The 15,364-nt window shown below is 36.7% G+C and overlaps 2 protein-coding genes across 3 annotated transcripts; one reads left to right on the forward strand and one right to left on the reverse strand.

The window, feature by feature from the left end:
• Window positions 1–28: 28 nt before the first annotated feature.
• On the forward strand, window positions 29–5,515 carry plekhb1 (pleckstrin homology domain containing B1). Its single transcript, XM_015055259.1, has 6 exons — window positions 29–328; window positions 2,978–3,130; window positions 3,210–3,312; window positions 3,397–3,436; window positions 3,535–3,625; window positions 4,437–5,515. Exons 1-6 carry the CDS (start codon window positions 292–294, stop codon window positions 4,568–4,570), a joined length of 558 nt encoding a protein of 185 aa, XP_014910745.1. The 5' UTR covers window positions 29–291; the 3' UTR covers window positions 4,571–5,515.
• A 1,486-nt stretch (window positions 5,516–7,001) lies between these two features.
• On the reverse strand, window positions 7,002–12,082 carry sc5d (sterol-C5-desaturase). 2 transcript variants are annotated; one of them, XM_015055257.1, is made up of 5 exons: window positions 11,978–12,082; window positions 9,471–9,682; window positions 8,842–8,974; window positions 8,592–8,692; window positions 7,002–7,471 (listed from the first exon to the last, which is right to left on the reverse strand). In XM_015055257.1, exons 2-5 carry the CDS (start codon window positions 9,678–9,680, stop codon window positions 7,037–7,039), a joined length of 879 nt encoding a protein of 292 aa, XP_014910743.1. In that variant the 5' UTR covers window positions 9,681–9,682; window positions 11,978–12,082; the 3' UTR covers window positions 7,002–7,036. The 2 variants fall into 2 exon arrangements, with proteins under 2 accessions (XP_014910743.1, XP_014910744.1); XM_015055258.1 differs by having other exon boundaries at window positions 9,471–9,685; window positions 11,978–12,033.
• Between the last annotated feature and the right edge of the window lie 3,282 nt (window positions 12,083–15,364).

The raw sequence follows: 15,364 nt of genomic DNA on the forward strand, positions 1-15,364 counted from the left end.
TGCAATTTCTGTTTCTGAGCATCTACTGTGATATTTAAATATCTTCATGAAGACACATAAGGTCCTCAGCCCAGAAAGAGCGAGGGTAAACTGGGTGGGAGGCGTGGCGTCCTAATCCAGAAGGATCCTGTGAGTCAGCTGCACAATAATCTGCCAGCAGCAGAGAATATAAACAGACACAGGGGAGGAATTTGAGTCAAATCATCCAATAAAATCAGGCAATTTCCCTTTTGAACTTCTGCTGGAATTTTATTGAAACAGAAAGAACAAAGCTGACTGAAGCTGAGGAATATGGCGCTCCTGAAGTCAGGCTGGCTGTGGAGACAGAGTGAGTATTTCCTATTATTTTTGATCATGTAACCCCAAAACAAAAAGGTAAATTTAGAATATTTTATTCAAAGATTCTCTTTCATTTACATTTCAAACTTATATTGGGAATACGGAAATCAAAAAGTGCCACAATCAAATAAGTAAATATATTCATCATTTATTTATTTTCTCAACTATTTAAAAGCCGCGAGTAATGTAAAAAGGAATGATTGATATACATTTTGGAAAGTATCTTAAACACATAAAATTACTTCTGTACTTCTGTGTTTCTAAAGTGATGTCATTCTGGCTTTTAACGTCTGATTGGTTTATTTCCACAATCGGGTTCACTTCAAACCAATCACCTTTACTGCAGCCATTTTAGCCCCACCCACTGTTAGAAAATGCTAACTTTTACACTTACAAGCTTTGAACCTGAAAGTTATAAAAAATAATCATATAAAATAACTGTACCGAATAATTTTGTATGTATACACAGTAAAAAATCTTAATTATATACTGACAAATCTTTTTATGTAGAGATTATAGATCTAAAAAGTTCGTACGATGGCTTAATAGGACCGTTGTAGAAAAAAGGAGTAAATTTCCACCAAAAAAGAACTCAGAATTTTTTTTATTAATTTCAGAAATTTTCTGGAAAGATTTGGAAATTCTGTGAGCTTGAAAAGTTGATTATATTCAACTTTTGAAATTCAGAAAATTTCAGAATGTAGAAAAATTCCTGCTGTTCAAGCTTGGAAATTTCCAATTTTTTACATTTACTCCTTTTTTCTATCAACAATGCTCCTGATACGTTGTTTTAAATTTCATAAGAATATTTTCAAATTTTATCTATATTTTTATATGTATTTACTTAACTTTGTCACTTTTAGCACTTAACAGGTCACACATTTACAGTCATTGAAATATTTAATACTATTTAAACTAGTATTAATAGCGGTATTATAAAAAATATTTAGATAAAAAAAATAAAAAACGAATTTAAGATATAGGTGTGTTGTTACCTAATTTTCATTTTTTGCTTTATCTGAAAAATACAATCGCCCTTTCCAGAATCAGAGTAGTAGAAAGAAAATTAAGGAAAAAAAATATTAACAAGACCCCCAAATATATGAAATTGTACAAAAGCTAAAATTCTATTCCAAAGATACAGTAATATTTCAGACAAATACAGAAGAAAAGCCTTTAGTCTTGCAAACAAAAATCCAGATCTGACTCCAGAATCTGGAACTATTTATATTTTTAAGCAGTAAACCAGAGAAATTTGGATGTTTTTAGGTATTTCTATTGTAGATTTGCTAATCAACTGATATTCAGTGTAAAATAATAAAACAGTTTTTGATGTTTTTGAAGAACATCAGTTTTAAAACAGTTTTCTGCTGTTTTAAAGGTTTAACATATTCATCTTAAACTGACCAACATCAGGTTTCTACATATTCATTATTCTACATTCAGGATAATCTGAACATCTCTGTAGAAAACAATGAGAATATTCCAGAAACCCACCATGCTGGTTATGAAACTGCAGCCTCTGCAGCGTGTAATCCTATTAATTGTCCTCGGCCGGCTGTGTCTTTAAGTGGCTCACAGATCATGAGGTTCGAAAGCTTACAGATTGAAAGCAGAGTTGGAAAGGAAATGATTTATAATAAGTTATTTTAAAAGATTTTCCACCTCTAATGTGACAGAAATGAAGTCAATTTGCCACACCAGATTTTTCTGAAATTTGTTTCCTCAAGCTGAAGTCAGTTTGTAGAGAGAGAGAGAATGTAATTATTAATAAAACATTGTTTAAATTTTATTCTTTTTTAATTTTTGGCTTGCGCCTCCTCAGACTTTTAATTTATTTGTAATTAAAGGGGCAGTATTATGTAAAATCAACCTTCTAGCTTATAAAGCTTTTCCCTCATCAAAAACAAACCTGGCGTGTTGCTTTGATTCCTTCATGCATGTTTGAGAAATCTTTTCATCTCCATGGCAACCATTCAGCTGGGTGAGTCTTGGGGTTATAGCTCCTCCCACACTCAGCTCCGTCAGACTAGCCAACAGCAATTAGCAAAAACCTGGAGCTGAGCTCATTATAGGAGCTACTGGTCAGAGCAACGCTGGTAAAAACATTGCTAAAAGGTTTAATTGAGGAGCCATGTTGGGTGACTTCTTGGAGGCGGAGCTTCAGAAAGAGGAAGAGTTTTTAAAGAGACAGAGGCCCAATTTCAAGGCATTAAAGCAGGAAGTCATATTAGTTTTAAGTAATTTTTTATATATGTATAGCATTTTTATAATATTTGAAGGTTACAGTTGAAATGCTATAAAATGGCACTATGTGCCTATAAGCATTTAATACATTTAATTTAATAATTATCTTAAACAACTAGGATTTTTTTACAGGTGTTTTGAAAGTCACTGTTTATCTTTGTAATCTATTTACACACTTAATTTTGAAAAATACAGGATTATACCAAATTATTTAAATAAAATAATGTCTAATTCAGGTTCTATAATAAAAGGGGAGCGAGGACTGATCCCAGAGGAACACCACAAGCTGGATCAGTAGTGACCAATTATTATCACCAATGATAGTAAAGTGCATCAAATCCCTTTACAGAAAAGCGTTAGCATGTCTTTGTGATGCATGTTTGCTCTGCAGCCGCCATTTTGAAGCGCTGGAAGCTGAACTGGTGCGACCTTTGGATAGACGGCAGCCTGTGTTTCTACAAGAGCGACAGCCGGCGGGAGTTAGAGCAGCGAGTCAGTCTGAAAACATCGTGCATCGATGTCCGGTCTGGTCTGGAGTGTGGAGGTAAACATCGCAGAAATACCTGTAAAACTGCAGTCACCGGGAAAAGAAAGTAACACCCCATTTGTCTGTCTGTCTGTAGGTGTGAACCCTCCAGAGAGTAATCCCAGGGAAAACCTCGTAGTGATTCATTTCAGAGAAGGCTCAACACTCAACCTGTGCGCAAACAGTGAAGATGAGTCTCTGTAGGTACATCCCCACCTGCTGGCTCAGCCTTTAATTTAAGCACATTTATCAGTTTCTCATTTCGGGTTTTTGTTCTCATTCAGAGCATGGAAACTGACTCTGCTTGAAACCAGAAGAAACCCGGTGAGTTCTGTGTCCCCTGTCGGTTCTGGACCTTCACCTGTCAACTTGTTGCTGAAAATAATGACAATGTTTTTTTGTTTTGTTTTTTTTTTGTGCAGGTGTTTGCATACGACCCGTATGATGACTCCTACCAGGCCGTCCCCATGAACGGATACCACACTGTCTACATCACACCTGGAGCGGGACCAGGTAAGATGGCTGCATGACAAAATCAGCGAACAAGAAACTGAGATTAATCTCAGAAAATTTCTAGACAAAATAAAAACATTTCTGAGTTTAAAAAGTTGTAAATTTGAGAGAGAAAAACTAAAATTCTGAAATTAAACTCAGATTTTTCTCCAAAAACTTTTGAGCTCCAAAAAGTCAATCCAAAACTTTGAGATCAATCTCAAAAATTTCTGAGCTTGAAAAGTTTCAACTTTATGAGCTCAGAAAATGTTCAGATATTGTGTAGAAAGTACATGAAATTAATCTAAATTTTTTTTTTTTTTTGCAAATGTTTGACTTTTTGAACTTTTTTATCTTTCCTAGGAAATTTGAGATTAATCTGGGAATTTCAGATTTTTTCTTGCAAACTTACAACTCTTTGAAATCTGAGATTTCTTTTCCTCTAGAAAATGTCTGAGATTAATCCTAAAATTTCTGATCGTTTTTATACTAGATTTGCAACTTTTTGAAATCAAAGATTTGTTTTTCTAGAAAATGTCTGATATTCATCTCAGAATTTCTTAAATTATTCTTGCAAATTTTCAGCTTTTTTGAACTCAGAAATTTTAGATTTTTTTCCAAAAATAAACTTCTAACTTTTTTGGCAGAAATTTCCTCCTGTTTTTCTTCCAACTACAATGGCTCTTATATGCCGTAGAAGATATTAACAGCAATTAATGTCCTTGAATTTTCCTTTCAAAACTTAACCAGTCTGAGGAGCAAAAAAACTTGTTTGAGAAGCAAACAGACAGGATTCAGCTGTAACAGTGGCTGCTGTGTTGTTATGTTGAAGGAACCCACCAGGTGATCGTCCAGAGGGATCCGTTTGATGGAGTCGCAGAGAGCGTGGCGCTGGGATTACTGGCGGGCATGGCGGCGGGGGCAGCCATGCGGTCCTTCCTCTGGATGCCCTTCTTCTTCTGCTGAAGGCGCCGGTCGCTCGTCTCCTCCGGAGGACTCAGCCGCCTCACAGAAACGTGTAGAAAAGCTTCTCCATCACGGTTCGCTTTTCTCTTCAGGAGCAGTTCTGAATCTGACACCAAAAGGCTGCTGTGTATTTATGTTATTCATTTATTCAGGACATTACAACTACCCGTGGACATTTCTGAAACAACACGCCAGTTTTGTATTTAATGCTCTTTTAAATACAAAACTGGCGTGTTAGTGGCATGCTGTTTTACATTTTACAAGCTTACAAAAAAATCAGCTCATTCCAAGCATTGCTGTGTTAGAAGATAAATCAATAAATTAAAACAAACGCTCATTTTCTCCTAACTTGTTTTGCTTTCTGTGAGTTCCCATGGCAACAGGCACTTAGCTGGGGAAGATGCAGGTCTTTCCATAATTTTTTTTTTTTTTTAAAACTACAATCTATTTTTATGGTAATAAACCAGCAGCTGTGGTTGAGAGAAACACAGTAAAAACTACAATAAACAAAAAGTGTGAAATTTACAGGTTCTACTAAGTTTAGCATATTTTCACTGTTTTTATAACTTTGTAAATAAAAAATAATACTGTTTAAATCAGTGAATTTAGCAAGATGGTGTTGTTATAGTACAAAGTACTCAGTCGATAAAACTTTACTGGGAAATGTTGAAGAAAAAATGTGTTGAAACAGGTATAGTAAAATAAATCTTGTTTTGATACATTTGTGTAAAATTTGACAATTGAACATGCAGAAAGTGTTTTGTATATTGGAGAATACTCCTGATTAGTTCAGTGATTTTGTTTTGAGTTTAGAAACAGCATAAATAGAGAGTTTAGAGTAAATCGATTCGTTTCTTTTGGATTCTGAACTGAAGTGTGAGCTAAAATTCAAGCTAAAGACCGGCTCAAGTCAATTTAGTTTATTTTATGGCACCAATTCACAATTGTGGTGACAGTGGAGAGGAAAAGTTCCAGTAGAACCAGATTCCTCTTTTTGTCGCTAATATGGTAAAAGAATAAAATTGTTTGTTCAGCACATTTCAATCAAGTTTGTGTCTGGAAACCTGTGATGTGACCTTTGAACTCTACACAGCAGAGAATATATTTAATAAGAGAGGCTGGAAGTTCACACCACATGTCGCTAACAACCAGAGAAATCTACAAGTACAAAGAAAGGGAGCCAAGTTTGTACATAAATTATGATTAATAAAGTAAAATGAATGAAAGCCGAGAAAGCAGCTTAAATGCGTCAGGATTTAGAAAGCAATCGTTTTTCCAATGAGCACAGAGAAATATCTGCTGGTTTAGTCCTGACTGGTGGCCGATTTAAATGTTTCTTCAAACAGGAAGGATCTCATGGATAAACGTTCCATCAGAACCTCACTGTTACTGTTACAGGAGCTGCATTTCATTGACCATGTAATTGCACAATTTGACATTTCAGAAATAAATTTCAATAATTGAAACAAGCTAATTTAGAAAAGTGTTAGCATGATGTGGTTGTTCACCCATATTGAAATCCGTTTATTTTGCAAAACTTAAACTTATTCCTGTGTGATTTTCATTTTGTTTCCTACTTAATGAAAACAGCGCAATTGCAAAATTGTATTTTTCAACATGAGCAGAACAGCGACAAAGTTTTGCGCACATTTGTAATGGAAACACAGCTAATGTTGTGCAACACTGGTTCCAGAGTTAGGCCCAGTGAGCGACTGGAGCAAAGATCTGAGTGGAAAGGAAATAAATTCACAGACTAACCGGCCATCACCAGCTGTTCCTTACAAGAGTCCAAAACAAAAAGAGGGTCTGTCCAGAACCTGAGGACCTCTCACAGAGAGCTTTAAAAACACCTGGAGTTAGGAAGTAGATGTTTCTACTTAAAAACAAGTGCTGTATTGAAACTAGAGCCTGGACAATAAATCAATATCAATAGAATATTCAATATTTGGAATATTCACCAAATTCTGTTTCACAACCGAACGGCATTCTGGGGGATGTAGGCAGAGGAAAGGCTTTAGCCGTTTAAACTCTCACAGCTAGCTAAGCAACGTGAGTAGCATCGACTAACTGGTTGCCTAGCAACAACTTACTGAGTAACATACACAGCAGCGGTTTCGAGTTTCCCCACCGTGTCTGATAACTGCCTACAAATAAAAAAACGACGTGGAGAGAAAACTGTTGATAAAGTCACCAGTTTGGCAATATTTCAGACATTTACAACAGAAAACTAACCAATAATTATTGATATTGACTAACGTGATGAAACTCATTTGTCGTGATATGTGTGTTTCAGCCCTAATTTAAAAAACGTTGACTGCACAAAACTCCACTGCTGAAGGAAAAGAAACAAAGCAAGTTGAAGCTCGTTCATCAGGATCAGCTTATATGACGAACATGAACTGGAAATATTTCCTCTCAGTTTTGCAACTGATTAGCGAATCGTCTCTGCAATCAATCCCAACTCTGCTACTCCTCTTTCCTCTGAGAATGTCCGTTCACTTCCCGTTTCCCCAACTTTCCCTCCGCCTGCAGTTTCCGAACCAGCTCCATGGGGCCCTTCCCCATTAGAGCCGACGGGTGCCTGTAGGAGCCTCCCAGCCGGTCCCACAGGGTGAAGTACTGGCCATAGTTGTAGTCAAAGAAGAGGTGATGGTCGGTGTGGTGGGCGGAGCCGTTGATGACGCCGGTCAGGCCGGCGGGGACGCGGTAGTCGCCGTCGTGGATGGAGATGGTCCAGATGTTGACAAACACGTACAGAGCCAGGTAGAGCAGCTTGTGAAGGGGGAACAGGAAGGGGTAGATGTGGTAGGGCAGGCCCTGCAGGAAGCCGTCGACCGGGTGGAAGGCGTGGCTGGCGAAGGGCGTGGTGATCTTCCAAATGTGGTGTGGCTTGTGGAACATCTGATGGAAATGAAGAGAACGGAGATCAACACGTAGTTCCCACCGGTCCGAACAGGAAGCGATCCGTGCCATCTTAGCTAGCAGCTAAAAGCTACATTGGCTAAGCTAATTTTTCTAGTTTGGCAGCAAGTACTACAGTAAATATCACTGATATTTATCTCGCTGTTACACACAGGTGAGTAGATACTCAAAGGTTGTGATCAAGTAATAGTTGTAATGTGGCTCATAAGTTAGATAGGAACAAGGCGAGAGATAGTTGTAAGCTTGTGACTTGCTTATTGTTGTCATAGCAACTCCATAACAACTGCTTGCCAAGATGGTCATCAGTTACAAAGTTTAAAGAAGTGTGACGTCACATGAGAACAGTGTATTCAACCTCACATGAATATTCTACTAGAAAAGGAAGAAAACCTCTGACCAGAAATCCAATTAACTTATTAATAACTCATTTTTGTCACTGTCTGACATTAATTAGATTAAACATTTCCCGTTTTAGATCAACTGAAACACTTAGAATATTTAATTACATTTAAATATAGTCTAATTTATATTTAATATTAAATATTTAATATAATTTCATTCATATTTAGTATTTAATTTCCCTTTGGGATTCATACATTTGTATTTGAATTATAAACAGAGTGTCTTTCAGATTTTTCAGGCAGCGAATATTAAGATTAGACTAAGAGATTGTCTTCCTTTAAACTACAGGAATAAAGTCATAACTTTATCAGAATAAAGATGCAATATTACCAGGAGAAAGTCATAAAATTACGACAAAAATGTCACTTTATGAGAAAAAAAGCTTCAGTAGAGTTTTAAAGATCTGACCAGGTCGGACATTTTGTGGTTCTTTCTTCTAAGTTGACTTGTTTCAAAGACCAGCTGCTGATCATAATTTACCTAGTGCTGATGTTAGAGGATCAAGTTTGTCCTTCTTTGTAAAACATACCAAAGTATAACTTCATTTTACCGCAATGTAGAGATTCTCAAAAAAATTAGGACTTTTCTCATATTAATACGATTTCATTCTCATATCACAGCACATGTTCTTATGTTATTGCTCGTGTCATATTGACTTTGCTCTCATAATATTACGACCTTCAACACTTTTACCCACCTTGTAAATAAGCTTGTGGTGCAGGAAGCGGTGGATCCAGTAGATACACATGTCAGTGAAGAACAGGAAGGAGATCATGCTGAGGAAGAGACCGGACCAGCCTGAGAGCACAGAGGAGACGTCAGTCCCACAGCAGGAGGCAGAGACAACATGGAGGACGATCAGACAACATGGAGGACGATCAGACAACATGGAGGACGATCAGACAACATGGAGGACGATCAGACAACATGGAGGCTGCTTTCCTCACCCAGCGGGGAGTCGCTGACATTGTCGTACAGCTTGCTGTAACCTCTGACCTCAGCAAAGAACAAGGCCACGGTGGGGATGCTGATCCAGGGCAGGGAGGTCATTGCATACTTAATTTCTCTCTGAACTTGATTCTGGGAAACAAAGGGAAGATGACACATGTTAAACAGAAGTTCAGCTCTAAGCCGGTTTATTTCAGTATGGATGGACGCTGAAAGGCGACATGACGGGTTCAGACTGGGAGCGTATCGGGACATTCGGAGAAGCTGCTTGGTGGTTTACTGGTGGAAGTGACTTCATTATCAAGCAGGTATCAGTTATTAAAATACTAATAACTCTCTGTAAACAAAGTTGCTCATTAAGCTCAGAAGTAAAAAAGAGAGACAGGAGGAAAACAAACAAGCATGCAAATGGAAATTATTAATTCATCAAACGATTCATTGATTTATTGCTTATTTCCAAACCAACTACTTTATTGCTCAGATAAAAAACTATCCACCTCTGAATGGAATATCTGGTAGCTGGTCCTTTAAATCTCTCCAAACATGGAGGGAACAAAGTCTGCTGGTCTGCCTGGTTTTGCAGGGCTGCCAATCATTCTGTTACTACGGCAACCGTGTGGCGACATACCTCCAGGAAGTGTGGATGTTTCATCAGATTGTGATCAAAGATGAAATAGTAGCTGATCGCTCCCAGGCCGAGGTACAAGATTGCCGCCCCGAGGTTGGTCACCACCAGGAGGCTGAGGATCTGCCGCAGGGCGCCGTCCTCGGCCCACGACTCGGGGTAGACGTAGGGCGTCAGGACGTAGTGGTCGGCCACGTTCAGCACCAGGTCCATGGCTGCTTCAAACAGAGAAACATAAAAAATAAAACCTTAAAGCGAAATAAAAAAACTGAGACTTTAAATTAGGCCTGTCACAATAACAAACAATGCTACATAAGTTATTGCGATAAATGATAATATTGTTGCTAGGGAAACATTTTCAGGTAATAGCATAATAAAGCAAGAGCACATTCTCGAAGATGAATAAACTTTAAACTCTAATGAAAATTTAACTCTGGAACTGTTTAATTTTCTGTTAAATATTTAAGTTTCAATTATCCAAAATAAATAAGCAAAACAACAGAAACAACAAATAAAATTAATGATGAAGACTTTGTAAACAAAATTGTCCTTCAAAAAAAAAAAAAAGGACAGCTTAAGACCAAAACATCATCCAGTTTTTAGTAGATAAATCAGGCAAATGAAAATTGTTGAGCTCGTTTTGATTTATCATGCAATTAATTGATTTATTGCTTATTGCAACAGGGCAACTTTTAATGTCTGGTTTTAGTTTACTGTGAAAACATCAAGAACTAAAAGCTTTCAGCTGCATCTTGAACATCTGGGACATCATTTAAAAGTTGATTTCTTTCAGTAACTCAAGTTTAGAAGTAAATTTTAAAGTCTTATTCACACCTGATGGTCTGATAGACTCGGTTTGATTGGGACCAGAACTTCATCATCTGCTCAATCTCTGTGTTCTGAGTCAAACCAACCAAACCCTTTGAGCAACCTGTTCCCCTCCTCGCCTGTGGGGGAACTGCACCAAGAACCACTGAAGGAAACGACACAAAAACCTCAGATGAAGACGCTGAGAGAAATTTCCTTCTTCACCAAATGGAAACAAAAATGTAGTGCCGTCATATTTTTCAAAATGTTTCTTCACAAAACATTTTTGTTTAAGTTTTGTGAAGAAGGAAGTTGCGCTCAGTGTCTTCTTCAGAGGTTTTCATGTTGGTGCAGTGCCTCCACAGGCGAGGAGGGGAACAGGCTGCTAAAAGGGTTTGGTTGGTTTGACACAATGCAGTGTGACAGAGAACCACAGCAGCTGGAGATGGAACAAAAGTTTCAACTTTGGTTCCCAATCCAGCCAAGTCTGCCGAACTACAGAGTGGAAAAACAATCAAATCCATCTGAACAATGGACATCGGACCGCTGAGCAGCTGAACAGAGGAATCATTGTTGACATGCCAGCTGATCACAACTTAAACCCAAGTTTCAGTTAAGATTGCTATATTTGCATCAATATCTTCAAAAATCAACATTAGTGAATAACAGACATCCGTGTCCAAAGGCAGCATAAAAATGGACCCGCAGGTTTCAACAGTGATCAAAGACGAAAACCATTCAAACTTAAAGCGGTCAGCAAAAAGTAGACTTCCCCCATCACCCACTCACTAAAGCCACCAGCTGAGCAACAGGTGATCATACAATCACTACCAACACCACGTAATCCAGAGTTACTCCTATCCACCACGCCAGATGTTTTCTCCTTGGCTTAGGTAGGACTCTTCACACAATGTCATATGATGCAACGACTCATATGACTTGCAACAATAATTAATTTCTCTTTGGAACCAGCAAAGTATTTCTGAATTGAATTTAAGAGACGCTAAACCCAAGGACTCTGACTTAAGCTGCAGTCCACACCTTTAGTTGACTTTTCCTCATAAGTCTATCAAGTTTGCAGTTGTCATCTGTTGCTACTACACTTCTTCCTTCCACCAAGCTTTCCATTAATATGGTGAGTTGGAGCACTGTAAGCTGTCAACTTCTATACAAATAAACTTTTGTGCTCAGTCAGCAGTTTCCTCTGCGAGATCAGATAAAAAAATTTCGCTACAAAAATAAATTACTTTTATTACTCTAATGTAAAATTGGACTGAATTTATGGTTTTAATAGCTCTAAAAGCCATACTTCACTCATATATTGCCGTAGTTTAATTATTGGACTCCAGATTATTCACTCAGCAGGAAATAAAACATTTCATAACCCGTCTTAAAAGTAGGTCAGTTACTGTTCCCCGAAACAGAGCAAGACTCGTTTAACTAAAAGTTTTGTACAAATGCATTCATTATTAAACAGAAAAAAACAGTAAAAACTAGTATATAGTGACATAAATTATTCTTTTATAGAAAACTATCCGCTGAGCCCCTAAGATTTAAAACTGGACGAGAAAAACGTAACATTTCCAGTAACAACAGACACCAAAGATTTCTCTGAATGTTTGACTTCGTATTAAAAACATGAGCTGTGGTTTAGCAAAGTTAATTTTCAAGATTTATAGAGCAGATCCATCGGAGCTACTCACCTTCCTGCCGCTGTGTTGCTTGTATCCTGTATCAAAGGTAAGGGGCGTGAGCAGACGACTAAAGGAAGCTGACGGACCAATTACAACACAGGTAAACATTGCTTCGCATGAACATAGACCAATCAGCGTTGAGCAAGCCACCCATGGTACGATTATTGTCGTTTCTGATTGGTCGACGAAGAGGATCTGATCATGGCGTTACAGACGGAACGACAAGTGGACAAAAACATAAAAAACAAAGCTACGTAAAACCTAACAAGGTGATGAAAAATAGGGAATCATGAACAAAAACATTTAAAATACTTTAAGTAAGTATAAAAACTGTACACATATAGGATAATATCAACACATTAAAATTATACATTCATGCTAAATGACTTAAAAAAACTATATTATAATTTACAGTAAATTGTCTGCACTTCACACAACAGTAATTGCTATCTTTTATAGCCTTTGCAAATCAGTCATACAATTACAAGAATTTTTATAGTCAAAGTGAAAACTGATTTCTACAAAATAACAATTAAATAAAATAATTTACCATGAAAGCAGTCAATCTAGATTTTTTTAAATCATAACTTTGTTTTCTGTTATTAAATTTTTTTTTCTTTGCTTTTTAAAATATGTGTTAAAATAATATATTTAAATTATATTTTTGATGCTCATTTTATGATTGGCTGCCAGTCAAATTCATTAAGCTGCTCTGTATGGAGCTAAATTGGGGCCATAAAGTTTGTTTCAAAGAAAAAAAATGAAACTGAAAAAATATTTTGAAAGCGGAAAAAAATGTTTGAAACCCAAAAAAGAAAGATTTGAAATGGAAACACTTCTGACAATAAAATAACCAAAGAAACCGACACAGCTGCGAAAAAACCCAAAAGAACTGTGTGAATACAATTAAATAAATGTAATAATTAAGGAATAGTGAATAGAAAAACATTCTAAAACTTGATGTTTCTTCACATATTTTGGAGTATTGTCTGTGGATTTGCTCAGATTTTTGAAATAAGACAAAACAAACTTATAACTTTTCAAGACATTGGAACTTTTTTAAGTCAATATTTCCTTAATATTGATGAAAACGTAAAAGTAAAGAGACAGATTACATTATTTCCGAGCTAAAAATGAGAAAATATATCAGTGGAACAAGTAAGTTGGTATTTTCGCGGTGGGTAGGTCTCATCATTGCTGAGTTGAGTTTGTTGCAAACTCAAGAACTCTCTTCCGGCCACTAGATGTCACTGTTGCTCTAAACTAAGAGTGGACTGGTCTGCTTCCTGTTGGATTACAGCAGTGATACAACTGGGAAGGATTTACTAAATAAATATATTTAATTTATACACACACCATAAAACTTAAAATATAAGCAAAAATAAAAAATAGTTTCATATTCCAATTTTCTTCTTCATTAGAAATTAATGTGTTTAAATTAATGTATTTTTGCTTTCCAATTATGCATTTACCCATAGATCTGTAAACAAAAAATGTGGTTATTAAAAATGAGGCCATAATTTTTAAAACCTTTATTCTGCTTCTAATAAACTCTGAATTTGATTGTTGTTTTCTTTATAAATTCTTTAATATCGCACATTGTCACGTATCCAGCCCCACTTTTAGTTAATTTATTTGTAAATATTTTAAGATGTTTTAATAAATGATAGATGCATGTCTTACAGTGTCATGCAAAATTATTATTGTTTTTTTATTTATTTACGTACACTCAAACACTTTATTATACTTTTGGTATTTCATTAATCCCAAAAGTATGTTCTAGACAAACACAAACTGGGACAAACTGTAAAGTGGAAAGAAATTTATTCATCCATTCATTCATCAGCTCCAGAGAAGAACAGCATCACCACAGCATGATGCTGCCACCACACAAAGTTCAGATTTGGTCCCATCTGATCAGAGAAACTTCCTCCACATGTTTGATACTTCTTGATTTTATACAGTTTAATTCTGACTCTGTTTACTGTTGGCCAGACATGGACCTAGATTTAAGAATGCAAATGAGTAATTTACTTTAAATAAACTGTAATGTAACTAGTTACTTTCGACCCCTGCTGTTGGATAACTGTATTTCTTTTTTAAAGAGGCAGCATCATGTATTTTCCAGCCACATAGTGATATTTTGTAACTATGGTACATTCAGTTGTAAAAAATGTTATATTAATCAAATATGACCTTGTAATTTAGCACCTTGAAATCGGGCCTCTGTCTCTTTACGAAACTCCTGCTCTTTCTGAAGCTCTGACTCCAGGAAGTCATCCCAACATGGCTCCTATTAACCCTTTAACAACATTTTCACCAGAGCAGCTCTGAGCAGCAGCTTCTTAATGAGCTCAGTAGCTGTTTGCTAATTGCTGCTGGCTAGTCTGAAGGAGCTGAGTGGGGGAGGAGCTATGCCTCAAGCTCGGGGTTAGGGCCATCCAGCTAAATGGTTGCCATGGAGATTAATGGATTTCTCAAATATGAGTAAATCCAAGCAACACTCCAGGTCTGTTTTTGATGGAAAACTACAAATAAATAAAATAAAGTTGATTTTATGTAATACTGCCCCTTTAAGAAACATAACAGTAAAAGGGCTAAATAGAAGCCACTTTGTGTTGCTAAATCCAAATAAAACACTCAATATTTAGAAATGTGAGTAAATTTCAAAGGACAAATCATGTCATGTTTCAATAATCCAGTTATCATAAATAATAAAAATCAATCATTAATTTTAATAGAAGACGCCTCATTGAAATCAATAATGCGCAGCAACATGTGAACTGAATGTTTGTGATAGTTCTGAAATGTTTAGTTGCCTGAAACTCTCTGAGCTCCAGCGTCAGTCATTTCTGACAAACATGAAACAATCAGCATATCTGCCGCCGCTCATGCTGCGCTCTGGAGAACCTGCTGCTCATCGTCTTCCTCAGCAGGAAACCAACGTCAATTTGCCACGTGGAGAAATCTAATCATAACCAGCCTGTGATCTTTCTCCTGTTTCAGACAATCCCAGTAGGGGGCGCTGCAGAACAGCCACCTCCTCCTGCCGCTAATTTTCCGATCCAGACGTGGATGATTTCTGGCTCCTAACTCTCCTCTAATCTCATCTTTACCACGATAATTCGTCTCTACATAAACTTTAAAATTACGATTTTTTTCATTAGGGTTAATAAAAGTCGATCCAACTGAACCTGGTTCAGTGTGAAAAGTAATCACACCCCTAGACCTGATCAGCTGCAGCAGCTGATAACTGGCTATGAGTTTTTTTTAATCATTCCTGTGGAGGAAGCTTGTATGGAGCTAAACTGGGGCCATGAAGTTAAAAAAAAAAAAAAAAAAAAAAGACAATAAAAAATCAGTTTAAAAATAAAAAAAAAAAAAAAAAAAAAAAGC

Source organism: Poecilia latipinna, unplaced genomic scaffold, assembly GCF_001443285.1.
Source record: "Poecilia latipinna isolate Pla-1442-1.1 unplaced genomic scaffold, P_latipinna-1.0 Scaffold1306, whole genome shotgun sequence".
NCBI lineage: Eukaryota > Metazoa > Chordata > Actinopteri > Cyprinodontiformes > Poeciliidae > Poecilia > Poecilia latipinna.

What these genes read in the sequence shown, in the direction of transcription:
- plekhb1 (XM_015055259.1), top strand. Translation starts at nt 292, where the DNA reads ATGGCGCTCCTGAAGTCAGGCTGGCTGTGGAGACAGA. An exon ending in GTCTGGTCTGGAGTGTGGAG is followed by an intron (nt 3,131 to 3,209) that starts GTAAACATCGCA and finishes GTCTGTCTGTAG; the next exon opens with GTGTGAACCCTCCAGAGAGT. An exon ending in AACAGTGAAGATGAGTCTCT is followed by an intron (nt 3,313 to 3,396) that starts GTAGGTACATCC and finishes GTTCTCATTCAG; the next exon opens with AGCATGGAAACTGACTCTGC.
- sc5d (XM_015055257.1), bottom strand. Translation starts at nt 9,680, where the DNA reads ATGGACCTGGTGCTGAACGTGGCCGACCACTACGTCCTGACGCCCTAC. An exon ending in TGTCAGCGACTCCCCGCTGG is followed by an intron (nt 8,693 to 8,841) that starts GTGAGGAAAGCA and finishes CTGTGCTCTCAG; the next exon opens with GCTGGTCCGGTCTCTTCCTC. An exon ending in ACCACAAGCTTATTTACAAG is followed by an intron (nt 7,472 to 8,591) that starts GTGGGTAAAAGT and finishes CATTTCCATCAG; the next exon opens with ATGTTCCACAAGCCACACCA.